Source organism: Malus domestica, chromosome 17 (assembly GCF_042453785.1).
Source record: "Malus domestica chromosome 17, GDT2T_hap1".
NCBI lineage: Eukaryota > Viridiplantae > Streptophyta > Magnoliopsida > Rosales > Rosaceae > Malus > Malus domestica.
The window spans coordinates 19,306,807-19,333,484 of record NC_091677.1 but is presented as its reverse complement, the minus strand read 5'-3'; the positions used below and the strand labels follow the sequence as shown (position 1 = coordinate 19,333,484).

General features: G+C 36.2%; 2 protein-coding genes across 3 annotated transcripts; one reads left to right on the top strand and one right to left on the bottom strand.

Moving 5' to 3' along the window:
* Positions 1-2,037: 2,037 nt before the first annotated feature.
* On the bottom strand, positions 2,038-6,839 carry LOC103441789 (transmembrane 9 superfamily member 7-like). Its single transcript, XM_008380488.4, has 7 exons — positions 6,586-6,839; positions 5,146-5,310; positions 4,904-5,013; positions 4,586-4,694; positions 4,398-4,510; positions 3,616-3,766; positions 2,038-3,464 (listed from the first exon to the last, which is right to left on the bottom strand). Exons 1-7 carry the CDS (start codon positions 6,709-6,711, stop codon positions 2,307-2,309), a joined length of 1,932 nt encoding a protein of 643 aa, XP_008378710.1. The 5' UTR covers positions 6,712-6,839; the 3' UTR covers positions 2,038-2,306.
* Positions 6,840-9,777: 2,938 nt separating this feature from the next.
* Positions 9,778-24,955, top strand: LOC103441836 (protein ROOT HAIR DEFECTIVE 3-like). Of its 2 annotated transcripts, XM_029097011.2 has the most exons (23): positions 9,778-9,972; positions 10,881-11,030; positions 14,785-14,851; positions 14,944-15,046; positions 15,311-15,381; positions 15,527-15,590; positions 15,673-15,738; positions 15,901-15,948; positions 16,025-16,087; positions 16,236-16,292; positions 16,479-16,637; positions 16,725-16,793; positions 16,884-16,975; positions 20,874-20,952; positions 21,062-21,227; positions 21,611-21,735; positions 21,988-22,250; positions 22,485-22,581; positions 22,670-22,834; positions 23,183-23,287; positions 23,899-23,993; positions 24,096-24,192; positions 24,350-24,955. In XM_029097011.2, exons 1-23 carry the CDS (start codon positions 9,969-9,971, stop codon positions 24,563-24,565), a joined length of 2,421 nt encoding a protein of 806 aa, XP_028952844.1. In that variant the 5' UTR covers positions 9,778-9,968; the 3' UTR covers positions 24,566-24,955. The 2 variants fall into 2 exon arrangements, with proteins under 2 accessions (XP_028952844.1, XP_008378769.2); XM_008380547.4 differs by lacking the exon at positions 24,096-24,192.
* Positions 24,956-26,678: the final 1,723 nt, after the last annotated feature.

The window sequence follows — 26,678 nt, the reverse complement described above, 5'->3', positions numbered from 1 at the left end:
ACGTGCCGATACATCCACTACTTTGTCAACAGCAAAAGTATCCCATATCATCAGGGTCGAACATACTCTAGATTTGATGGACTTGTTTTGACCCTCAAATTATTGAGTCGACATTATACTCTGGAGGAAACCAGAAAACCCTCCAGCCCAGTTCAAGAATAAGCCTGTGGAAAGTTACTTCTTCAAAAGCAAAAGTATCTCATATCATCTCTTCTCCTTTTTCTTCTCTTTATCCTTCATGTTGCCTGCAAGATAGGGAGAATGAGAACAATCAGCAGGAACTCGAAATTAAACTTCTGATCTAGGGCTGATTGCTTGAAGCTCTGATTGCTTACCTTGTCTGTCACCTCTTTCAGCAGATCTCCTAGCTCAACGACTTGAAGGACTCCTATTACATGGTTTGTATCGCGCTTGACCAAGCCTGAAACTACAAGTAAGCTTCAAGTGAAATTAATACATTACCTTGTGCATCTCCACCGGTTAAAGATACCACCCCTGGATGAAGAAATAGTACTTACAGAGAAGATGCCGCATCTACCTATGAGACAGATAAGGCAAGTCAAGACGATACCACACTTCAGTACTTAGATGTTTCGTGATTACTCAGCGGCTTGGATCTTGCAAGTCCCCAACCGAAGAGCTTCCCTCACTCGGAAACTTAGGGAGCACTGTTTGTATCATACTTGATCAATCCTAAAACTACTGAGCACCGGTCAACGTTATACCGTCAAGGACCCAGAAGAGTTTCCCTCCAACCAGGAGTCCAATCACAATACGACACGTGTCTACATCAGAATCCAATCACAGCGCGACACATATCAACATCAGAAGCCAATCACAACACGACACGTGTCAATGTCAGAACAAAGCTAGAAACTCTTCTATAAAATGAGATCATTCTCCCACAATATTTCCTAATGTCATTTGTACCAAATCATTTACTAGTACTCACTAAAGGAGAGCTTGAACCTATGTACTTGTGTAAACCCTTCATAATTAATGAGAACTCCACTACTCCGTGGACGTAACCAATCTGGGTGAACCACGTACATCTTGTGTTTGCTTCCCTGTCCCTATCCATTTACATACTTATCCACACTAGTGACCGGAACAATCTAGCGAAGGTCACAAACTTAACACTTTCTGTTGTACCAAAGTCTTCACTGATTTTGTGCATCAACAATTTTCATAGAACGTAATGATCTTTGATATGTATCTCTATCATGTTGTTCATATAGGGAACTTAATAAGAATAATTTGGTTGCGGTGTGTTGTCCATTCAATTCAATGAACTTTGGAAAATTTGAAAGTTAATTAGTGCATTCACAATTAATTTGGGGTATTGTCATTCATGGTTTGAAGAAACAATACTGGAAATCAATTTATGTGCATATGTTTCATGTGTGGAGAAGGACCCTCTAACTAGCTTTTCACCCTTGAATTCACCTTAATTTCGTTTTAACTTACTTTGTTTGCTGCAATTTACTTAGTTTTGTCAAATTCGTCCAAAAGCCCCCTTAGTTCTTATTTGGTGTCTTAGTTAATTACATTCAAATCTGTCCCCATTTGGTATTTTGAGTCAAGTTAGTTTAGAATTCGTCCAAATCACTCTTTAGTAGTTGTTTTGAGTCTTTAACTTAGTTTTGCTATTTTGAGTCAATTTGGTTAGTTTTGAGTCATAAGAATCTAGTTTTTTGTTTTTGAGTCTAGTTTAGTGTTTAAAAGTTTAAATTGAGTAGATTAGCATCCCTTCTAATCCCTGGCCTAAAACAATCCCTACTTACATATACTACAATCATAGGGTTTTAATTTGAGCGTTGGAATATTTCACATCATTTTTCCCCATACTCAAAATAGACCCAAATTTTCATACCCAAATCCAATCCATTCGGACGATTATCCACGGTTATCAGGTTTAACAGTTAAAATTGCCGGAAGCAGTCGTCGTATACGGACGGGTTAACGCCCTCTCTTTAAGGTTCTAGTACAAATGTTATGGTTTCAACTTTCGCAGATGGAGAGAACTAATGAAACAAGTACAAGAAACAGAATCATTATCATAAAAGAGCAGGGCTGATATGTATAGAAGCAACAAGCTTAAAACTACAAAGTAGAGTTTCACAACGCCGTAAACGAAAAGAACAGGTCAAACTCTATTAGATACACATAATAGGAGATTTCGGTGAGATTCGGAAAGTTTCTTATCCTCGTCTTGTGAAAGCCAATGAAAACTTGAACACCCTTCTGCTTTCTCATGTAGATCTCATCTTTCTATCTTGCCCTCAACCTCTACATGCATCTTTAGATCAGTCAATCTTCACAGAGGAGTAGATCTTTCGTACGAACCAGAAACACGCGTAGAAACCAATGGTTCCAGTCAGGACGAAAAAGGCATATGAAACAATTAACATGTACCCAAAGTAAAGGACGCCCGAAACAAACTTTGTAATCTCCAACTTGGTAAAGAAGTAGAAACCAGAGTAGAGTAGAAGGTAAAGAGCAGATGAGCCAGCGGTCAGGTAAGATCTCCACCACCAGTGGTAGTCTTCACTGCATAACTGGAAGTAGCATAGCACGATTGTTATCTCCGCACAAGTGATCAGAAGGATAACAAACACGATGAAAAGGAAGCCAAATATGTAATAGAACTGGTTCAGCCAAATTGATGTTAAGATAAAGAACAGCTCGATGAAAACCGCTCCAAATGGAAGAATGCCTCCAATAAGGATAGAGAATACTGGTTTCATGTACCATGCCTGCTCTGGCACCTGCCGAGGAATTTTGTTGGTCTTTACAGGGTCTTCAACAGGTGGTTTTTTGAACCCCAAATAACTACCCACAAAGACCAAGGGCACTGATATTCCAAACCATAAGCAAACCAAAGCAATCATTGTCCCAAAAGGCACAGCCCCAGAAGACTTCTCCCCCCAAATTAGAGCATTCAGCACAAAGAAGACGGCAAAAAGAATTCCTGGAAACATGAAGGCAGTCTTTAAAGTATTCCTCTTCCACTCTGTACCCTTGAACATTTTGTACAATCGTGCAGAGGAGTAACCAGCAAATAAGCCCATGAAAACCCACAAAAGAACCATGGCAGTCATGAGACCCCCTCTGTTGGAAGGAGACAAGAAACCCAACAATGCAAATATCATGGTTACGAGTGTCATTGCAAAGATCTGAACCCCTGTCCCAACGTAGACGCACAGTAAATTGGAATTGATTGGTGGCCTAAAAACATCTCCATTTACAAGTTTCCATCCAGTTTCTTCTTGAGCCTCATCTTGACTGTCCAGCTGATTATAGTTGGCAATGTCTCTGTATAGAGTTCTCATCATGATCATAGCCACCATACCAGATAAAAAGAGGACAATCATCAATGAATTTATAATTGAAAACCAGTGGATCTGATCGTCATTCATGAGGAGGTATGTGTCCCAACGAGATGCCCACTTGATCTCACTTTCCTTGGGGGAGGGAGGGGTAAGTCAAAGTTCGTAAGTTTGTAGAAATGAAGAAAAGCAAAGTTCATAAGTTTGTAGAAATGAAGAAAAACAAAGTTCATAAGTTTGTAAAAGGAAGAAAGAAAAGTAGCCAAAGGGTTTAAAAATCATGTACCTTAAAGGAGACATCATATGTAAACACAACCTCCTTATCTTTGTCAACTTCTTGTGGAACACTGCTTCCCGGTGGTAGATTTTTCGTGTCTTTATTGCATGTTGCCAACTGAGTATTGTTACCATTCCACTCCTTATATTCGTGATTGATACTATTGAGAAGAGGCGTATAAGAAAATAAGAGTGATAATAAAGCTATTCACAATCTTAATGAATAGAAAGTGATCCTTTTCAAGAACTCTTGGTTTCTTCACACTGAATCTTGTTCGCAAAGCATTATTTTTTGAAGGTCAATTAAAACGAAGAGGTTATATAACTAAGGAATTCACTATTGGCCAAGAAACCCATTACATGCTTTAAAATGGGCATACAGCGTGATGGAACACAAAAGTACAATAAGAAATCTTACACCCTTCTTTACTATGCAGCTAATTATAAAGTCAATCTTATAAGCATCTACATGGAAAGACCTAGAGATTTTTGCAAGGGAAAGACCCTCCAGGAATCAAGAATAGAATACCACACTTTCTTTCTCTAACTTCAAAATTATAAGTAAATGGCCAGTGGCCACACAAAATATGTACTCAGCAGAGGTCAACTGGACATGCATCACAAGAGAAATGTATGCAGATTCTTTTCTTTTACTTTCAAGTTTCAACTGCATTACAGTATTTCTATCATCCAAACATACAAGCCTGTACTTAATCAAAGTCAAGTGGACATACATTAAACGAGAAGTGCAACAAACTGACCAGAAGAGGGAGAAGGAGAAATATATAGCACCTGTTTGGAGTAACCTCAAATCCAACAATTCGAGCAGAATCAGTCTCAGGATCTTTGTGATACATAACTCGGAAACTCAAGTGGTTGTTAATAAAATATTTCTCCTCTTTATTCTGTAAAGCAAATAAAACATAAGATAGCATAAATGAGTCTTACTTCAACATTAGCAACTAGTCTGTAAGGCATACCCCAGCATAATTTCCTTTGAATCCAACACTGAATCCATGTTCATAAGTTGTTGAGGGACTTCCATCCCGCCTTTGTCTGAGAACAGCGACTGGAAGGTTATCCAAAATCCTGCAGTCCAATTCAGAGGTCACAATCAAACTGTTGAGAAACATAAAATGATCTTTGCCTTCATAATAAGTGAATGTGACCAGGGAGAGAAATTAAGTTAACGTAAATCTAAAGCAGACAAATCATAGAGGAATGACACTTAGAAATTCAAAAAAGAGAATACTTGAAATTACAAACTAAAAAAATACAGGAATGACATTTTTGCTTACATTTGTACTCGATACTTATCTTCAATTTTTTCCTTGAAGTTTTTTGCAGATTCAGCGTCAAGGTTTACTCGACAAGCTACCACACAGGACTGCTCCTCCCTCATTTTGAACTGGAAAAGAATTTACAAATAGAGGTTTCAAAGGCAAAGTTAAATAAATGAGATCGAGATTGAAAATATTGTTAAAAAAACTTCTACACTAATTGAGTGGCCAAAAAGAAAAAAAGGGTTATAACTGCTCACCATGTATACAGAATTCTCGATGCGATCACCGCGGAGAACCTCCCCCAGATTTTCTGCACTGTTTACAATCTGTGGGGGAGTACAATATCTTAAGAAGTAAAAGTCATATGGGAGTTGCGTCTTTGTAGATGACAATTTGTTCACTTTGATAGAAAGTTCATCTCCCTGTCAGAAAGAAGACAACCATGGTAAAAACATTAGTATTCTGTGTAGTAAAATAGCAAACAAGGAAAGGGAACATAGTAGTGTTCCAAAGTCAAAATTGATTCAATGTGACATTCAGGCTACAAGCTATAATCATACTTTTAAATATAAACTTATAGCCAGACACAAAATGGCACCCAGAATAAGGGGGACGGCTTAGCTCATGTATGTTGGAGAAACAGCCAGGGAACTGTAACATGAGTTCAAATACTATGTATTTACATCTAACTTGTTTAGGAAAGAACTTGACCCCAATGTTCGCTAACAACTTCGACAAAAAATAATTAAAATGAAATGACAAATGCTAGATGATAGTGCAAGCTTGAAACAACCAGATCTTCTGAAAGCCAAAAAAACGATTCTAATAATCAGCAACAGATGGATGGTCACACTTCAATGAATATTCTGGCATCATTATTATGATAGACACAACAGAAAACTATTGAATTAACAGAAATCCCAACAACATTCATCAATGCATGCCCACAATTTTAGAGACGAGCAGACTATAAAATTTAGCTTGATCACTATATGCACGTGTACAAATCTAGTACATCAATACTTCATTCTCTCCAAGCATATACTTCCACAATCCCATTATGTTTGAAAAAAAAAAAAATACGACAAATCTTGAACAAATATGAATTCATATTTATATGAGTGCATTAACAAGCTCCTCACCTTGGAAGCGGTGAACGATTTGTTGCTTTTGGATTATCTAAATTTCGTTTCATGGTATCATACCATAATTCCAACCATATTTTACACTCAATACCGTAAAAAGTTGACCTCCTAACATTTTTAGGAAAAAAAAATACTATAATCCTGCACCCAAAACGGATTCTTAGAATCACTTTTCACCAAAAAAATATACTAAAGCCGAATTCAATCAAAACTTTAGAAATAAAAGCAACTACTCCACTAAATCACACATAAACCTTAACTCTAAGGCAACTAAAAGTAACGACAAGATTAAACAACCAGCTCAAAAATCCAACCCCAACCCCAACCCCAAAACCCAGAAAACCCATGTCGCAGATCTAATTAAAAGGAAAAACAGATCAAACCCAAAACCCCAGATCCACCACTGGTTCGGTGGAAACGAAGACAAACCCAAAACGATTCAGCCACAATGCAGCGACTAAGGACGAAATAAAAAGCAATTAAAGTGATGAGCAATCAAAGGGTCATCGAATTCGAAGAGAGAAAAAAAATGGAGATTTCAAGAGAGCTTACAATGTGGAAATCGCGAGGAGCGACGCCCGGGAGGTAGAAGCAGTGGGACGAGGAGATGAGGAGGAGCACGGTAAAGATAAGGGTAGTTCTGGTGGTGGTTGTAGGGGCGGAGATCCTCCTACCCATCTTCTTCTTGTTCTTCTTCTACCTCGATTCGATCGAGAGAGAGAGGTGTTTACAGAGGTTCCAGTCCTTCATCAGGTAGAATTGTATTATGGATTCTTCTTTTAGGACTTTTAACGCCTAAACCTGCGATATTGTTCATTTTAACCAAAAATCATATTTTTATACTAAAAATCAATTCTGTTACTATTTATTTTACCATTTATTTTGTCTTTATCGTTAAAACTCAAAGTTTTCAAGCCTTTTTCATTAGTTTTCATTTTCTTTTATTGTCAGGATGTAATGTTAGTGTATGGTTTATATGCCAAATTACTTCTCCCTCTTACCAATTTTCGACTGAAAAAAAATGAATAAATTAAAGGAGATACAAAAATTAAATGATGTATTAAAAAATAAAAGTAAATATGTAAATAACACTACCTTTTGTCAATTCCACTTGGATTTGTTTTTGGTCTTATGATGGTTGAGTTGAAATAATTGAAGTTATAAATATGAGTTAAGTTGTAAATACGTCTCTTTTTGTTCTTCTTTACCTACGTGATTGTGTCTCTTACCCTTTACAGGGTGCCTTGTATTTATAGAAGCAAGGATCCTTCTAGGCTTTAGCTTTGGAAATCTCTTGGTTTCTTTTCCTCTTTCAAATCATCTAAGTCTGCCTTCATCTTTCCATGGATGCAGTTACAAGTTTCTCTTTTGGTATAATGCAACAAAGGTTAGGAGCCCTGTGAAGCCTGATAAAGCACTTTCCTGGACCAAGTTCCACAACACCTTTTTTGGACCATGTCCCATAGCACGACTCTATCTTTGGTAACACTCATCCTTGCTTTCTCTCCTATTTTTCATGTGTGAGTTTGGAAAGGAAAGATTCATTTTTGCATAATAAAAGGGACTTGCGAATCTAGATAAACACGTGATTTGATTCTGATTGGGTTAGCTTAGCTTTAGGTTTTTGTTGTTTCCTAAGTGTCCTAGTTAGTTTGCAAGGGAAAGAGTAAGGATAAACCTATTATCTCTCAAGCCTTCCCACGTAAAGCCAAAATCATGGGCTTGCACTTTTGGTACTCCCATGCAGCCCAAAAGTCTTCCACAATTCTAATTCCACATAGGCCTAGTGAACTTTCATAACCATCCACACCACGAACCACTCAATAAGCCCTGTTAAGTGGCTTGGGCTCATTTTAGCATGGTGTGACTTGTATTATAATATTAAGTATTAATATTATAACACGGCTTGACATGATAAATATGCGTTATTTGCATGGGCTTGGCATCTGATAAACTACTATTTTATTAGCGCAGCATGATCGTAAATTTGCATACTCTTCATTTTGTACTTTATGCATGGATTTAAGTTTGGCTTGTGACGTTTCCACAATGATTGGGCCTTGAGACATGATCCCACTTAATATTTCCTACTTGACTAGGTTTCAATGAGGAACCCATCATTGGTTGGTCATTCTCTTGTGTGCATTCTACTTGCATCATGAAGGCATTTAGTTTTGATTTAATGCATTTCTCACTTTTCTCCTTAGACTATGAGTTTTTATCTCAATATGGCCTCGTTTGGCAGCTCAGAATGTACTAATTATTTCTGTCTGATATGATAGCCACCAAATAATACTGACTAAATTAGTCAGGCGTTTGGTGCAGTATCGGACTAATGATCGTATTATTTATACTATGTTTGGTACTGAACAAAATAAGAAAAGGGAAGAAAAAAAAAAATTTGACAAATCTTTTTTTGTTTGATGAACTTTTCTCTCTCCCCTCCCCAGATTGCCGATCTTCTCCTTAGATTTCCGATTGTCTCCTCCCTTCACTCCCTCCTCCTCCATCACTCCCTCCCCACATTTTTTGGGTTCTAGGGGTGTTTGATTCGAACAAGAAGGCCCAAAAACGGCTTTGTTTCGATGAGAGAGGTTTGGCTCATGGCGGGCGTCGGATTCAAAGACGACTTTTGAGGAGAAGTTGGTGAACAATCTCGGATTCACGAAGAAAGAGGAAGTGAGTTTTGTGTGTTTTTAACTGGGAGAGATAAGAGCCATTTTGCTGTTGGAGCTTGCTCACTTACTTGCTCTGGTTCTTGAAAAATCTTATAAAAATAAAATCCTTCTGCAAAACAAGAAAAATAACTACTAAATGCACCCAAAATTTAAAACTTGAATTTGATTTTCACCCAGTAAATTACTCACAAGCTTTGAAGCTCTAGAAAATGGCAGAAAGTTGCAGACAAGCTCTGTTGTGTTAGATAACGGCGGATGAAAAAACCCAAAAATCAGAAATTGTAGAAAAATTCCATGAAACAGAGGGAGGGGCGGAACCTGGGAAGAAGAAGAAGATGAATGAGAAGATGAACTAGGATTCAAACGAAGAAGAAGATGAATGAGGGAGGGGCGGAACTTGGGAGGACCGATAGTGCATTCAGAGAGGAAGGAGACAGCGAGCCCGACTAAATTGTCCCGTGGTTGTAGACGGGATAAATAGTCGGGTGTGAGGGGTACCAGATTAAATAGTCTGGTGCTTATTTCATATGAAGCTTACTAAACACCCGCTTCATATTATTAATATTATCCGGTATGCCAAACGAGGCCTATGAGTATTACCATAGCGACATTTTGTGAGTTTTACTACCTATGATCCGTTTATTGTTGACACTCGCATTTACTCATTGTACATTTCTCAATTTCATCAATTGCTTCTACATTTGCTTGATGATCTGATGTGGCATCCACTTTCGTATTTACACACTCAATGGAAAGTTTTGTGAATATACTTATATGATATGATTGCATTAATCTGTAGCAGATTTGATATAAAATCGTATGAAACCTAGGAAATCTTTCATTCTACAAGTTATATTACTTGGATAACAAGTTTTTCTCTTCCTATTACTTACCATAGAAAGCACAAGTGTACCTTTACCTAGTATAAGAAAATGATTTTTTTTTTATCAAACAATATTATCTACTCTAATGGAAAGAATGTGAACTTTATCTAAACTACTAATAATGTGATTCAAATTCGATTTTGTCGGTTTAGCAAAATAAAAAATAAAGAAAGAAGGAAAATGATTTAGCAAAAAGTAATTAGAGGAGCAAAAGAGACAGAGTCACGCCCACTATTTGAGAAAACATCTCTCCTTCTCCTCTGAGATCGATCTCTCTCTCTCTCTCTCCCCCCTAATCGTTCTCTTTCTCTCAGTCTCGCACACATTTCGAAGCCCGTCATCACAATCTCGTCGAAGCCAATCTCACCCGCAAATGGGTACCTTCTCATTCCTCTGATCCATCTGATTTATATACCCTAATCATAATTATAACCAGACGTTTATTTATTCATTTGTTTAATTTTCCGTTTTACATTAATTAATTGCGATTTAGCACCTGATTGCCATCAATTTCAGACGTTTACTGATTGTGATACTGGGAGCGGTCATGGGTATTTAGCATTTTCTGCATTGGGTTTCAGTTTTTGTGTTTACCTGTTCATGTTTTTATAATTTAATTGAGTCCTGATTTTGCCTCAGTTGGATGCAAATTTTGGGGTTTTGAAGTGGTACATTGAGGGGAAATGATTGATCGTAATATCCCATTTCTTTTTTTCTGTTAGTCAGAAAGTGTAGGAAAATATAACAAAATCTTCTCTCATTTATTTATCGAGTTTAGCTTGAGACGCCAGAAATGTAATTCGATGGTCTTCTGTGGGTTATGGGATTCTTTTTGGCTTAGTTGAGGTGAGCTAGAAAAATTTGTAACACAAATGTAATTGATTTAACTTTGTCTTCAGCAATGTAATATCGGGGTATGGTTAATTAGCATGATACTTGCAGATCAGTGTCGAAATTTTACCTTTTCTAAATTCAAGACTAAAAAAATTATGTTTTTGTTGTGATACATGCAAAAGGCATGCAGAAATATATATAGGTCGTACCCAGTGCACAAGGCTCCCGCTTTACGCAGGGTCCGACGAAAATGGTAGCTATTTTGATTGATTTTACACTTTGTCTTTGCAGATTTTGGTTTTTTGTAAATGCTTTCGATGATATTTGAATCAGCAAAGCTAGTGTTTTGGTCGGCAGATTGATTTTTTGATCAATTTCTTTAGGATGTTTTGTAGCTTTGAAATCCATGGATTTTGTTTCTTGTCTAACATTTGAGCACACTCTCATCCAGCAAAAAGTGAGGAGTGCTGTTCTACTCAGCTTATCGATGGGGATGGTACATTCAATGTCAGCGGAATTGACCGGTTTATCAAGGAGGCAAAATTGCCTGAATGCGGGCTTTCTTATGCGGTTGTCTCCATTATGGGCCCACAAAGTAGTGGTATGCATTCTTATCGTTTCAAGCATAGCATATAAGTCTTCCTTTTTCCCTGTTTACTTTGTTGATGGTTTACATATGATGAAGTGTATTTTATTAAAGGATAAATTAGGTTCCCATCCCTCATTTTTCTTTCTCATTAATTGAAACCTTTTTCCTTTTTCATTTTTGATCAAGGTCCTGTGCCTTTTCTCCATGTCATTATTTGAATATTAAATTATTTACAAGTCATTATATGCCAATTTTAAAAATGAAAAACTTATTAATCATTTTCAAATATATCTTTTTAGCACTATTCTAAAAATCCCAGCGCTAGACGGCTGTCCACCACTCCGATTAGTCCCTAGGTGTTTGAAAATTAAGAAAGTGCGCCTAGACCCACTTAGGCGCCCGCCTAGCCCACCTAGACTTGCCTAGGTGTTGTACTTTTATGCATAAACGGAAGCGAATTATAACAAAGTACCAATATCAACGTCGTAGGCGAAAGCTAAAACAAACAATCTCAAACTAACACGAGATTTACGTGGTTTGGCGTAAAGCCTACGTCCACGGGTGATGCACTGCGAGGAATTTCACTAAACAAACGGAGATTACAAAAGAGTGTTTAAACTCTCACAACCCAAATCCCACAAATTACAAACCCTAAACCAAACGAGTAGAGAACTCAAACAAACGGAGAAGATTCTCCCAAATTGCTCTCTAACTCACAAACTCACAAATTGACTCTCACCAAATTGCCACACGAATGAGCCACACAAAATACACTAACCCTAACGTCCTATTTATAGTGCATAGGACTTAGATTACAATAAGAATCCTAATAGGAAGTAAATCCAAATCCTAATCAAATAGGTAATTAACAAAATCTCTCCACCAAGGAAACCAACTAAGAAGTCAAAATTCAAACCCAAATAGGACACCAAAACCAAATAGGTAACACAAACCTAATTCTTTGCACCATCCTAATTTTGAGCCGTAAAAACCCAACAATCTCCACCTTGGCGAGAAATTAGCAAACTTCCATATCAAATACAAACTTCAAATTTGGGATACCAAAATACATACACAAACGTGCACCAAATTCCTTTGAAACTGATCTCCAACTTGACTCAAAAAATCCAAAAGTCTTCAAACTTGAAATTTCCTCCAACGCCTTCCCCAACAAATTCCATTATGGAAACTATCAAATACGAAACAAAATCCAAGCAAAAGCTTGAACATATGAACAAAAAGTGCGAATTGCACTCCACCCAAAGAGCTTGAGTACCAAGCTCCACCTCTTCACATAACCTTTAGAGGAGTTCAAAACAACGATTTTCTGCAATGTTTGCATCAACACTAGCAAAAGACTTATCAAACGACTTCTTTTTGCCCTTGAGTTTAGGGCAATTTACTTTCCAATGGCCTTCCTTGTAACAATAGCTGTAAGTGTTCTTTCCAAGTTTGCTCCTTTCCTTATTCCTTCCTTGAACTACCAAAGCACGCATCTTCAATTGTCAAATACCAAAGTCATTGCCGTCGAACTTTTCAATATCAACTTTCACCGACGACACAGAAGGCTTCATAGTGACTGCCAACCAAAGCCCAAGCCGAAACCTGGGCTCTGATACCACTTGTACTTTTATGCATAAACGGAAGTGAATTATAACAAAGTACAAATATTAACGTCGTAGGCGAAAGCAAAACAAACAATCTTAAACTAACACGAGATTTACGTGGTTCAACGTAAAGCCTACGTCCACGGGCAAAGCACTGCGAGGAATTTCACTAAACAAATGGAGATTACAAAAGAGTGTTTAAACTCTCACAACCCAAATCCCACAAATTACAAACCCTAAACCAAACGAGTAGAGAACTCAAACAAACGGAGAAGATTCTCCCAAATTGCTCTCTAACTCACAAACTCACAAATTGACTCTCACCAAATTGCCACACAAATGAGCCACACAAAATACACTAACCCTAACGTCCTATTTATAGTGCATAGGACTTAGGTTACAATAAGAATCCTAATAGGAAGTAAATCCAAATCCTAATCAAATAGGTAATTAACAAAATCTCTCCACCAAGGAAACCAACTAAGAAGTCAAAATTCAAACCCAAATAGGACACCAAAACCAAATAGGTAACACAAACCTAATTCTTTGCACCATCCTAATTTTGAGCCGTAAAAACCCAACACTAGGTACCCGCCTAGGTCGTGACTCTCACTTATCACTTAAACAGAAAATCCTGGGGTAGGAGGTGGAGGAGAGGAAAGAGTTGGGGACAGCAAGGAGGGTGAGGGAGGAGCGGGGAAGGAAGTCGGAGGAGATGGAGGAGTTGAGGAGGGAGGCGAAGGAGGAGAGGTCGGGGAAGGGGGAGAGAAGGGTGGAGATGTTGAGGGCGTGGATGGAGGAGGGCGAGGAGAGGAGGAGGAGGAAATAGAGGAGGGTTGTAGGGGTACAATGGGAAGTGGGAAATGTATTGGCCGTTATGGTTTGGATTGGGTAGGGGTGGTTGTTTGGCTCTCTCTCTTGCAGAGAGTGTTCATTTTGCATTTTATTTTGTTAATTAAATGTAAGAGACTTGTTAAGTACTTGGATGAACATTTATTATATGTTTGTTCTCCATGTTTTCAATATGTTCTAATACTTTATAATCTATATGTCATTTTATTTTGCAATTGATGCATCATAATCCAATTATGTGTTTTTTTTTAAAGTATAAAGAGGTATATAATAAATTTACTTGATCTGCCCTAGTCCGCCTAGGCGCTAGACCCCAACTCACCGTCCGACTAGCGTCTAGCGTCTTCTAAACCTTGCTTTTTAGTATTTTTCATATATTTATATTTATATTTATAATTGGTATCATTTTTTTTAGTTTCCAATATTCTTTTTAGTTGTAATTTGTACCCATAAAGGTCGTACCCAGTGCACAAGGCTCCCGCTTTACGCAGGGTCTGGGAGAGGTGAATGTCGGCTAGCCTTACCCCCATTTATGGAGAGGCTGCTCCCAAGTCTCGAACCCGAGACCTACCGCTCATGGGCGAAGGCACTTGCCATCGCACCAAGTGCGACCTCTTGTAATTTGTACCCATAATTTTGAATTTTAATATGTACCTATATGTTTAATTTAATTTGTACACATTTTTTTGTGAATGTACCCATAATTATATGTATTTATGTTTTAAAATATATCAATAGTTATTTCTTATGCTATGTTGATAATTATGTGGGTATGGATAAAAAAAAAAAAATGTCGGTACCGTATTTTTTTGGTAGAATTATGTGAAGAATAATATTACTCTATTATTCATTTCTAAGTAATTGTTATATTGTAAATTTGTTTAAATTTCATAATTTGTAGGATATTGAATGCATAAATGCATGAATTAAATCCCTTAAATGATGCTAGCGACCTAGATCAAACTATTTAAACAAATAAGGTTTCATCTAACAATTAGGTTGACTAGGGACTAGAACCAAAATGACCCTTTATTAAATTATCATTCAGTATAATGCTACATGTTTGAAGTTTAAATCAGATGGAGAAGATTTTATAATGTGGTTTGGTAATTAAAGGCATGAATTTCTATGTATTATGCTTTCTATTTTCTCATCTGATACTCATAAGCTGTTTTTTTCAGTTCAGCTTGCATGAAGGGATTTCATACTGTTTTCCTCTTCCTAAATGTTGGCTAACCTTATTCACAGGCTATGACATGTTAAGGTTTCACTTAATTTTTTATTTTTTCTACTAATGGTCTGGCTAGGAAAGAGCACATTGTTAAATCATTTATTTGCTACCAACTTTCGCGAGATGGATGCTTTTAGAGGAAGGCAAGTTCTCATGATGCTCAATCTGAAATAAATTAGTTATATTTTGTTTAATGGACCAGTAATATGATTGGCACATGTTTTTTTTTTTCCAGGTCACAAACAACTAAAGGTATTTGGGCTGCAAAATGCGCTGGCATTGAGCCTTGCACTCTTGTAATGGATTTAGAGGGTACCGATGGAAGAGAACGAGGAGAGGTGGACACCCCACTTTAGTTTTCTTTAAATTTTGATTTATGGTTGTACTTGGATTTTATCATCATTACCAGTTCCCTGTTTATATTCGTCCACGCCCTTGTGCTTGGATTCTCAAAAGTTCCATCCAACTTTTACCAGAATGCATTATTCTGTCAATATTCTTTTTCAAGGTTCAAGTATTTTGAAATGGAATCTTAGAGTTTAAACAGGTGGAGAAGAAATGACATAACTGTTTGATTATTATTAATTGCTTTTCTTTTAAAGGATGATACTGCATTCGAGAAGCAGAGTGCCCTCTTTGCTCTTGCTGTTTCAGATATAGTGCTCATAAACATGTGAGCTTTCTCCCCTTTGAAATATTTTTGAGTCTAATATATCAATATGTATTTATTCTCTGCACTTTTCTTTTAACTATTATATTGTTTGGGATATCATTTTTCATAGTTTGTGTTAATCTCTGAAGCAATTTTTATCATCCAGGTGGTGCCATGATATTGGCCGTGAGCAAGCTGCAAACAAGCCTCTCCTGAAGACTGTGTTCCAAGTATTTTTATACCTAGCTTTCATGTTTAAGCAGTTAGTATAAGTTTTATGAGATTGATTTTTTTAAACTTTATGCTTCACAGGTGATGATGCGATTATTTAGTCCACGTAAAACAACTCTGATGTTTGTCATCCGTGATAAAACAAGGGTTAGTTCTTTTCTTTTAGCGTTCTATGTCGTAGCTTGAGATAAAGCCAATTCTACTTTGCATTTATTATTCATTTTGTAGTTTATGTTACATCGCTTTGTTTCTTCGCAAGGCTTTTCAAATCTGGGTTGAGTTTTTGATAGTATCCTTGTCTCTTTTTAGACACCATTGGAAAATTTAGAACCTGTTCTTAGAGAAGACATTCAGAAGGTAAGTGATTTGTTTCCTTGTTATTTTCCGACTTATGTTGATGTTTATTTTCAACCTTCTCGATCCTTTGCTGCAGATATGGGACTCTGTTCCTAAGCCTGAAGCCCACAGGGAAACTCCACTAAGTGAATTTTTTAATGTAAGATGTCAATACTTTTCTGACATATGAGCATAAAAATGTGCTTATTTTTGTGGCATAAACTGTTAAAGAATGGCAGCAGTTTGATGTTATTGTGGTGAAAACTATCACCCATGTTTTCGACATATTTTGATGATTGAATGGCTAGGTTGAGGTTGTTGCTCTTTCAAGTTATGAAGAAAAAGAAGAGCAATTTAAGGAGCAGGTATATATGCATATGTGTGTCTGTTGACCTCATAGAATTCTTTTTGGTCTTGTACAACAGGTCAAATTAAAAAAATTAATATTTGTTTCTTTGTTCTTGGTGTACAAAAAACTTTAGCTTTTCTCTAGATACATCTATCTAACATTTTTGTTTTCCTTCTTTGGTAACCTATGTTTATAAATTGAGGTTGCTAGCTTGAGACAGAGATTTTATCATTCTATTGCGCCCGGTGGTCTTGCTGGAGACCGACGGGGGGTAGTTCCTGCTTCAGGGTTTTCGTTTAGTGCACAACAGATATGGAAAGTCATCAAAGAAAACAAAGATCTTGATCTTCCAGCCCACAAGGTAACACTGCAAATATATTTTCACTTATGACATTCATGTCATATGCATGCTGTTTTTATTTAGTCATCTTTTGTTCATTCACTGTAGGTCATGGTGGCTACTGTACGTTGTGAAGAAATTGCAAATGAGAAGTATGCTGCTTTTGCAGGAAATGAGGTACCTATTTTTCATACAGTACCGCATTTTTCTTCTTCTTAAAGTTGATGTTGTAATTTTTGTGGCCCTTGAACTCCTTAATTATCACAGGAGTGGAATGAGTTGGATAAGGCTGTTCAGTCTGGTCCTATTTCTGGCTTTGGGAAGAAGCTCAATTCAATCCTTGACACTTGTCTATCAGAGTAAGTATCTTCATCTGTTTCTCTCAGCATTATAGCTTTAGGATACAATTTGATCTAATGAAAGAGAAGTTCTTTAACTGTTTTGTGAATATCCTTTTAATTAGGTATAGTACGCACTTTCAGTGAACATCTAGAATTCACTTTGATGATCATGTTAGGTTTGGAGTAGACACTTGCTTCTAGGTTCTAGAATTCATGATGCATAAGACTCTTAAGGGAGCCTCACTTAATTGAACTAGAAGATCTAGGTTACTGGTTACAAGAAGAAGGCTTGTTGGTATGCGATAGGATTTTTACCAATTGCAAAAGTAGGGATAAAAATACTTAAAAATACTTGCAAGATAACAAGGGTTGTAGTATAAACGGCTCAAGCAAGGTCGTTCTCCACAAGGATTGATATGAATAACTTGTATTTAAAACCAATACTTAGTTAATCATTTAAAACAAGTTTTGAAAAAGTTTTGGAATTGTGAATTAAAATAAAAAGACATAAAATAATTAAAATTGATTTTAATGAAAATTTGGCAACAGAGAGAAAATAAAATAGTTTTGGAAAAATCAAATATGAAAAGCCCTAGGGTTTAGCCGTTGCCATTAACAATCCTATGTAGTTTTACCAATTACTTATGAATTACACATGCAACTTTGAAGGTTAGGTTTTCCTTATCATATTCTCGTGATATTCAAGCAAGAATGTATATCTAACATGCAATCCGTCATGCAAGACTCATTAAACTTTGTGAAAACCTTTTGAAAAACCATGCAACCCTTTTTTTTTTTTATGCTAAAACAATGAAAGAGGGCGACAAAAAAAAAAAAAAACTATGCAACCCTTAAGAGCGTGATATTTGCCTTAAATGAATTACAATTATCAATCTCAAGAAGCCCCACTTAATCCTCCGGTAATATTTTGAAATTGCATCCAATTACTTGTCTAAACATCCTAATGGTGGCTGTCATCAAGACATATAGATAGTTTAAACACAATATGCATAAAATCATAAGCAATTCAATAAAGCTACATATTCATGCTAAGGCTCGTGGCCTTGCCCTAGCAAAAGGAATTTATTAAAAAAAAAAAATATTATTAGAAGAGTGGATAGAAAACACCTTGAAAGAAGAATACAAATTGCCGAAGCCTAACGAAGTTCTCTAAAGTAGTGCGTATAGAACCCTAATACACAATACACAATACACAATATTTATATTGCTTTATTCCTTATTCTACCTAAACAAGGCTTTCTAATAAATCTGGAAATCTAAGTAAATAATAAATAATAAATAAAAGGTTTCCTATTTAAAGTCAAATTCGGACTGTAGAAAGAATCAGACTTTTGACCAACCAAATCAACTCCGATTTGGTCCCAAAAGGTCTTTTTAAAGCTTGAGACTAAACTTGACATTCGTGTCGTGTTTCTCGTGTTTGTGTTGTTTTCGACTGTAGAAAGAATCTGACTTTTGACCGATCAAATCAACTCCAATTTGGTCCCAAAAGGTCTTTTTAAAGCTTGAGACTAAACTTGACATTCGTGTCGTGTTTCTCGTGTTTGTGTTGTTTTCGTGTCATACTCGATAACTTAACGGGTCGTGTCGTGTAACACCCGTTAAAATAAACAAGTAATATGACCAGACCCAAAATTGACCCATTAATATTATCGGGTAATATAACCCGACCAGTTACCCGTTAAGAAAAATATATTTTAAATCAATAAATAATGAAAATGAAAAACATAATTTGACCCATAAAAATGTAAAACATAAGACTAAATTAGTATATACGTACCACATTGTCACATAAATATTACTTCAAAACATAAAAAAAAAACATTTGTCTTTCAAATTTACATACCCTAAAATAAGAGCCTAATAAAAAAAAATTAGTGCATACTACAAAATACAAATGTTCAAAGATATGCAAAATGAAGAGAGTTGTGTTTCAAGGTTGAGGAACCTTGCACGTTTTTGACAATAAAACCCTTCAATTTTCATCAATCATCAAGGGAAATGGTATTGGAACTTTTGCTTGATATATTGTCTTCAAGGGTTATATTGACAATGTTTTCACTAAGGTTTTCCATATTCCATAAACTATAGATCTAAATTTAACCGCTGATTGTCGTTTAAATTTACGCTCCATTGACCAAATTTTTTTTTTTTTTTTCGGATTTTCTTTTTAGAAAATATGATCTCTTACGGGATGCAGGAAGATGAACGGTTCGGATCATTGATCTTACATTAAAAGTTTTACCATTAGTGAAAATATAGCTCGAAGTTTATAAAATCTCTAGAAACTATATAACATAAACTCATATTTTAGTTAACTGTAAATATTGGAATGTCATATCAATGATTTGAATTGTTCATTTTTCTACATTTGCTAAAAGTTCACTTTTCAAAAAAGAAAATCTAAAAAATGAAATTCGGTGAATAGAATAAAGTGTAAACGACAATGGACGGTTAAATTTAAATCTAAGGTTTATGGATTATGGTGAGTAGAATAATGATACAACAATAATTAATAAACAATATATACATATGACATATCCACTGTATCTATTGTATTTTTATAGTAAGTTTCTTTAGTAGTTTAAAAAATTAAAATCATCAAAAATAACTTTTTTTCTTATTGTGTCGAAATAGGTTACCCACGTGTCACTCTCGTGTAAACCTGTTAAGCATCCGTTATTAACGGGTTCTTATCATGTAACCCGATTAGTTATTGTATTGACTCGAAACTCGTTATTTTCGTGTTGTTTGTGTTGTGTTAACAAGTCGTGTAAGAAATTGCTAGGTCTACTTGAGACCCAACAAATCCTCAAAAACCTTCCTCAAAATATGCCATCTTGACCTTCAAAATACCCAAAAGTCCAGAAACGTCAATCTGGGAAAGCTGTGCGCTAGGCCTTCTTTTCTTCGCCACATTCAAACGGCTTGGAATTAAATTCTGGAATTTGGACACAATCATCTTGAAAGACTCACAAACCCACTCCAATTGGAATTACTCCAAAGTTCATCTATTTCATCGCTTTATGTCCAAAGTAGATTCGCATGTCCTACTATTGAAGTTTACAAGTATCAAAATTCATCCAAAATATCCAATAAATTATAACTAAGAATAAGGTAAAATAAATAGTATAGTATCAACTCATCAGTATGTTGCTTTATGTTATTTAACCTATGTTGAGAATATCGCGTTTAAGAATGGGAAAAACAAGAACAAATTTCGGAAATCGAAAAACAAATAACCAAGATAAATACCACCAAGAATTTACGTGGTTTGGCAATAAGTGCCTACGTCCATGGGATAGCAACAACAATCTTTCACTATATCAATAATGAGTGCAACCAATAATCTTGCCAAATCTCTAGAACTAGGACTTGACAAAAAACCTGAAAGAACAAGAACAAGAAATACACCATCTCTTTTCTTTTCTCTCACACACACGTTGCCCTTTTCAATATTCTCTCACCCTAATCCCTTGAGTGGTATTCAATTTATTGTTTTGCTCACTTCTCAAAACTAGAACAATAGCCCCTTTATATAGACATAATAAAGGTCTTCTTCAATAAGGATTATTAATCCTAATTGGAAACTAGTTATAAAACCTACTGCAATTGAGAAACTAACTCCAATTGGGAAAACAACTCCAATTAGGAAAACAATTTAATCCTCTAAGACTATTAATTCCCAATAGACAACAGCCTATCCAACACAACTGATATGTCAATTTGTATTCAGATTTTCATTAAATTTCTTGTCAGAAATATGTGAATGACATTCCTTCGCTTTAATTATACTGAGCAGTTTAAAGTTTCTGTTGCAGTCCACCTTTTGACTTGTGTGGCTGAATAGTTCTTTGTATTTAGTTGATTAATATGTTTATTTGTGCAATTTTAGGTATGATGCAGAGGCTACGTATTTTGATGAAGGTGTTAGAACTGGGAAGCGCAAGCAGCTTGAAGAAAAATTGCTGCAAGTAATAATCCCGATATATATATAAATTGAGTTTCAATTCCATCTTACTCATGTCTTCACTTATTCACTTTTTATGTCTTTTTTTTCTTTCTCTTATTTTTTTCTGTTAGCTTGTACAACCTGCGTTCCAAGCTTTGCTGGGAATTATAAGATCTGGTACTCTGGATAAGTTCAAGGAAGCATTTGATAAGGCTTTGAGTGGTGGGGAGGGATTTTCAGCGGCCGCTCATAATTGCTCCGAGTCCTTTATGGCTCGGTTTGACAAAGGATGTTCAGGTGTGTTTTGGGAATTCCATTCCTTTAGCTAAACTTGGAAACTAAAAACAAAATAAAAAATTGAATTACAAAATAATAGAAGCCTTTAAATTGATGAAGTGAAGAATACGTGAACAATTTACAATTTGGAATGTACACTCCAAAAAACTGAATTACAAAATATGAGAAGCCTTTAATTTGATGAAGCGAAGAATACACAAGTCACGTTTTAGAACACACGTTTTACAACACATTCAAGTACAAGTTGAGTGACCTGTTGCTTCCTGCTGAGTAAATGTGTTCTAAAGGCGAGACTTCAAAATAACAGATTTTGGAATTGACTCCACAGATTTGAGTTTTCAATGCTTCTAAAGTACAATGTGGTATTAACACATTTTTTGCAGATGCTGCTATCACACTAGCAAACTGGGACACATCTAAAGTAAGGGATAAGCTTAAACGTGATATAGAAGCCCATATTGCTTCAGTTCATGCTGCTAAGCTATCTGAACTTACTTCACTTTATGAGGTATAGTTGCATGTTTTGTTCATTGTTCCTTGTGAAATGATTGGGGTAACAGGTAGTTAAAAGCCCAAGCAAAATTCGAATGCAAAAGAAAATTAAAAGGGAAGTGGGTTCAAGCAATAACTTAGCTAGTTGGACTGGTTACATTGTGTCGGATATAGTTGGGAGAAGTTTTTCTCAATGATTTTCAATCCTGATATTTTTTATGATTGAATTTTCTAATGGACCTGTCTGATAATTTAACCATATTTTCAGGGAAAGTTGAAGGATGCATTGTCAGCACCAGCAGAAGCTCTTCTAGATGGTGCTAATAGTGAGACCTGGCCCTCGATAAGAAAACTTTTCCGGCATGAGACAGAATCAGCTGTCTCCGGGCTCTCTAGTGCACTTTCCGGTTTTGATATGGATGAACAAGCTAAGGGCCAAATACTTGCAAATCTAGAGGCATATGCAAGAGGTGTGGTAGAAGCGAAAACAAAGGAAGAGGCTGGAAGGGTTTTGATTCGTATGAAGGACAGGTAGGAAATCCTTTCAATGGTCACATTCAGCTGTCTAATTGTTTCAATTTTATAATATGGAAATTAAGATTGGATTTGCCCACTGGATTGCAACACTACTTAGCCATGGTTCTGAGACATTCAGTTGTCTCAAAATGTTTTCAAGAGTTTATTTTATGGAAATTAAGTTTGGATTTGTCCACAGGTTTGCAACATTACTTAGTCATGGTTCTGATGGTTTAAAATTTCCTACAGGTTTACGACATTATTTAGCCATGATTCTGATTCAATGCCGCGTGTGTGGACTGGGAAGGAGGATATTAGAGCAATTACCAAAACCGCTCGTTCTGCTGTATGTCATAATTTCTGTTGTATTATCTGTTATAGTTTGTGTTTGAATTTTCGCTAAAGCTTCCTTAACTATATATTCAATTTTGCAGTCTTTAAAATTGCTTTCTGTTATGGCCGCAATCCGTTTGGATGACGATGACGTTGATAATATTGAGAATACTTTGTCCCTTGCCTTGGTGGATTCCACAAATGCTGCTGTTAAAGATAGGAGTATCACAGCAGCTGATCCACTGGCTTCAAGCACTTGGCAAGAGGTGGCTTTCTTTTTTTCATTTCTTGCGTGTGAATTTATAATCTGCATTGCAGTGATCCCATCTATTAGAAAGCCATGTTAGCTTAGGTATTTCAAGCCTTGAAAAAACTGGTCCCTTTTGGTCTTTTAGAGTCAAAGCTAAGTATTTTTCCAGAAGGCCATGTGGACTTGCGCCTTTCTGTGAAATCAGAGACAAACTCAGACTTAAGTATGCTTATTTGATAAATAAGTTCATAAGTTACTCTGGCAATGTATTCTCTCGTTTGCTCATTCTGTGGTACTGCTGGTAGCCTTTAGTTTTGCCTGTAAGCACCAAGTAACTTTAGTGACTTTTCCCCCTTCTATGCAGATTTCAGCATCAAAAACATTGATCACACCTGTCCAGTGCAAATCTTTGTGGAGGCAATTCAAAGCAGAGACCGAGTACAGTGTTTCTCAGGCTATTTCTGCACAGGTACGATAGACTACCTGTAATGCTGGCTATTATTTCTCTTTTTCCATTTTCTTTGATTTCTTATTTTTCTTAATGGAAACCATAAACTGTTTTGTCTTCTATAAAGCATTATTTAGTGGCCTGTTATTGTTTTAGCGTGTTTTAGCTTTTTAGCTTAGATTTAGATTTAGATGGTACCGTTCATTACATTTATGCCTGTATTGATCTAATGCCTTACTTGATTTTGTTTCGTTTTTTAGAGGAGTTTCAGACAGAATTTTCGTAATTAAATTACTCAGTAAGCTTGATATTACATCTTTTTGTTTTTATTGGTAAAGAACAGAGATTAAGGAACAGTTCTGAGGAGTTAAAGAGTTAAAAACAAATCATTAAAGAGGCTTCTTAGCTTATATTTTGTAGTTGAGTCGTGCAGTGTTGCTATTGCCTTGCATAAATATTACTGTTTCTCGGCACATATCAAATTCAGAATATCACTGCGGTTGAGATGAATACATTGATCAATTCATGTGGTATACTATTTTTATCAATTGCTCTTTAATGGTTAGTATTTCTCTGCGTTTAACTTACTGATAGTCACACCTAGTCCATTCCTATGCTATTTTACTTTTCAGGAAGCTAACAAGCGTAATAACAACTGGCTGCCACCTCCATGGGCAATTGTTGCCTTGATAATCCTGGGATTCAATGAATTTATGACACTTTTAAGGTACATACTTGCTTTTAGTGGAGGTAGATGATGATGCTGGTGTTCTACCTTTTATTTTACCCATTACCACTATTCTTACAAATTCATATACCGTCATGGCAGAAATCCTTTGTATCTGTGCGTCATCTTTGTGGGATTTTTACTCGTTAAAGCCCTATGGGTGCAGCTAGACATTGCGGGTGAATTCCGCAATGGTGCTGTGAGTATCAAATTTTATTTTAAATTTATCTCTCCTCCCTCATCCCTTACCATTCTATTTAAGATAGGACTGATCATATAATACCAATAACCACAATATCTTATTGCAAAAGGTGATTTCGAAGTTGACCTCTAACTGTGTGATACTGTGCCTACAGCTTCCTGGGCTTCTATGCTTGTCGACCAAGTTGGTTCCAACTATCATGAACATGATGAAAAGACTAGCAGAAGAAGGGGCAAAGCCTGCAGCTAATGATCCTCCGAGGAACCCTGCACTAGCATCAACAGGCTATAGGAATGAAGGGAATTCTAGCGGTGAAATGTCATCGGAAGTGACAGAATCTGAATGCTCCAGCCCCTCAAAACATAACTAGTTTAAACAATGAGATCGAAGACCGGTTTCCTGTTTGAAGATTCTGGTGTTCCACGTACTTAATGTACGGGTGTTAGTCAGTGGTAATTAGTTTTGTAGGCATCATTTTTGAGCGAGTGCCGCATACAAGAGAGGGAAGAAGAGGGGGGGGGGGGGTGTTGTGACTTGTGAAGGAGCCCCATCAAATAGTTATAGGTGGGTTTTTGTTTTGTTGTTTCGTGTTGTTGGAGAAGCTACTAAAGTGCTCATTTCAGTGATCGATATTGATAATTATGCTGTGCATTGATTAATTCCTACGGTGATCGTCAGTTTTGTATTGCTAAGTTGTAACCATGCTTGGTCTTGGAGTTATCTGAATATTGTCAAATCAATTATCCACCAGTTCATTTTCCTTTTTGTATTTTTGATAAGTAATATGTAAATTGTTCTTAAGGAATAATGTTCGCATATTATTTAGGGACATTGTAAAGAATGATTATTTTTCTTAATCTTAGGATTGAAATAGGACAAACGGAATATGCACAAAGCATGCACATGCAATGTACAACAATAGGACAGAAGTATGATTATTTCTACACCTTGAAGTAACCTAATTGCCCTTGTATATAAATTGATTAATTTGTCAAACCAGTTAGCATTTGCACCTTTGTTCGAAAGTCTCTGGTGCCCAACCCTTAGCTTCAAGAACCTTAACCCTAAACGGCATGGCCTTTTTGCACCCTATTTTTTGATAGATGCTAACTTCAGAATCTGTTCTATGTATTTCGCGGCCTAGGCAATTGTGTTATTCTTTTCAGAAAATTTCAATGGCAAAATAAAAAAGGAGGTAAATTTTAAATGAAATTTCATTATTTCGACCTAGGTTTTTTAAAGTTGGGAATTTGGGTGCAGTTTAGTGTTTTGTATTGTTAAGTTGTTCAATATTATTTTGTGGTGTGCATGTGGTTTAGAGGTTGATGGAAATTAATTGCTTCAAACTTGTTCATCAATTCGTGCATACTATGTGCATAATCTGTGCATGTCTATATGTGGGCACGCTTGAATTTGATTCATGAATTGGTTGAATTTGTGCATACTGTATGTATATTCTGTGCATATCCTTTTGTATTGCTAGAAATAATTGATTGAATTTTGTTTATGAATTGGTAGATATTATGTGCATATTTTGTGCTTGCGTTGATGTGGGGCATAATTGGTTGTATTTGGTTGATGAATTGGTTCAATTTGGGTAGACAATATGCACATACTGTGTAGATCTTGTGTGCATGTTTATCTTATTTATTTGATTTGCTTATGTTGAAACTCTTGTAGGTCGAAAGTTAAATCTTCGCCTCTGTCAGAACTTGTGTGTCCACCAGATGAGGTGTTTCCTGCTACCTACTCATGTTTGTCATACACCTCGGGGTGTTTGGGTAATATTGATAGGAGCATATTTATGCGACTTAGTTAGCTTCGTGTGTTTGTAGGTCCAATTGACAAAGTTGGCAAGAAAGTGCAATTTGGAGCATTTTGAAGTAGTTTTGGGCATCAAATGGATAGCTTATGAATGGAGCAAGATGGATGGACGAATTTGAAGTTCAAAAGGCTAGGAATGTGCTGAAAAGATGAAGAAAATAAATCCAAGATAAAGAAGATAGGGAAAGAGCAAGAAACATGGAACATTATCCAAAACATTATCCAAACTGCCTTATCTTATCCAAAACCTTATCCAACCTTATCTTATCCAAACAAACCTGATCTTATCTTATCCTATCATAATCTTATCATGCCTTAAATCCAGCTGCAAAGGGACCTAAAAACTTGATTTCTAGAAGCCTTATCTATTCCTACATTGGTGGCGCATGTTTTAGGCCTTATTCTTTTAGAAATCAGCCACATAACACTCTTTCTAGAAGTCCCTACAAATTTTGGAGCCGTTGCCGGGGATTAGCAAAATTGCTAATCTCCCTTTGTTTCTGCTGGCGTCTTTTACTTTTGATATTTGATTTAGTTTTATTTCATTGATTTTAGGTACTAGAGAAGTAAGACATGGCAATTGCTAATCTTCAAGCTCAAATGGCGAATCTTACTTCTCAGTTAAAGCAATATATCAAAAAGACCACAAGGCAAAGTGT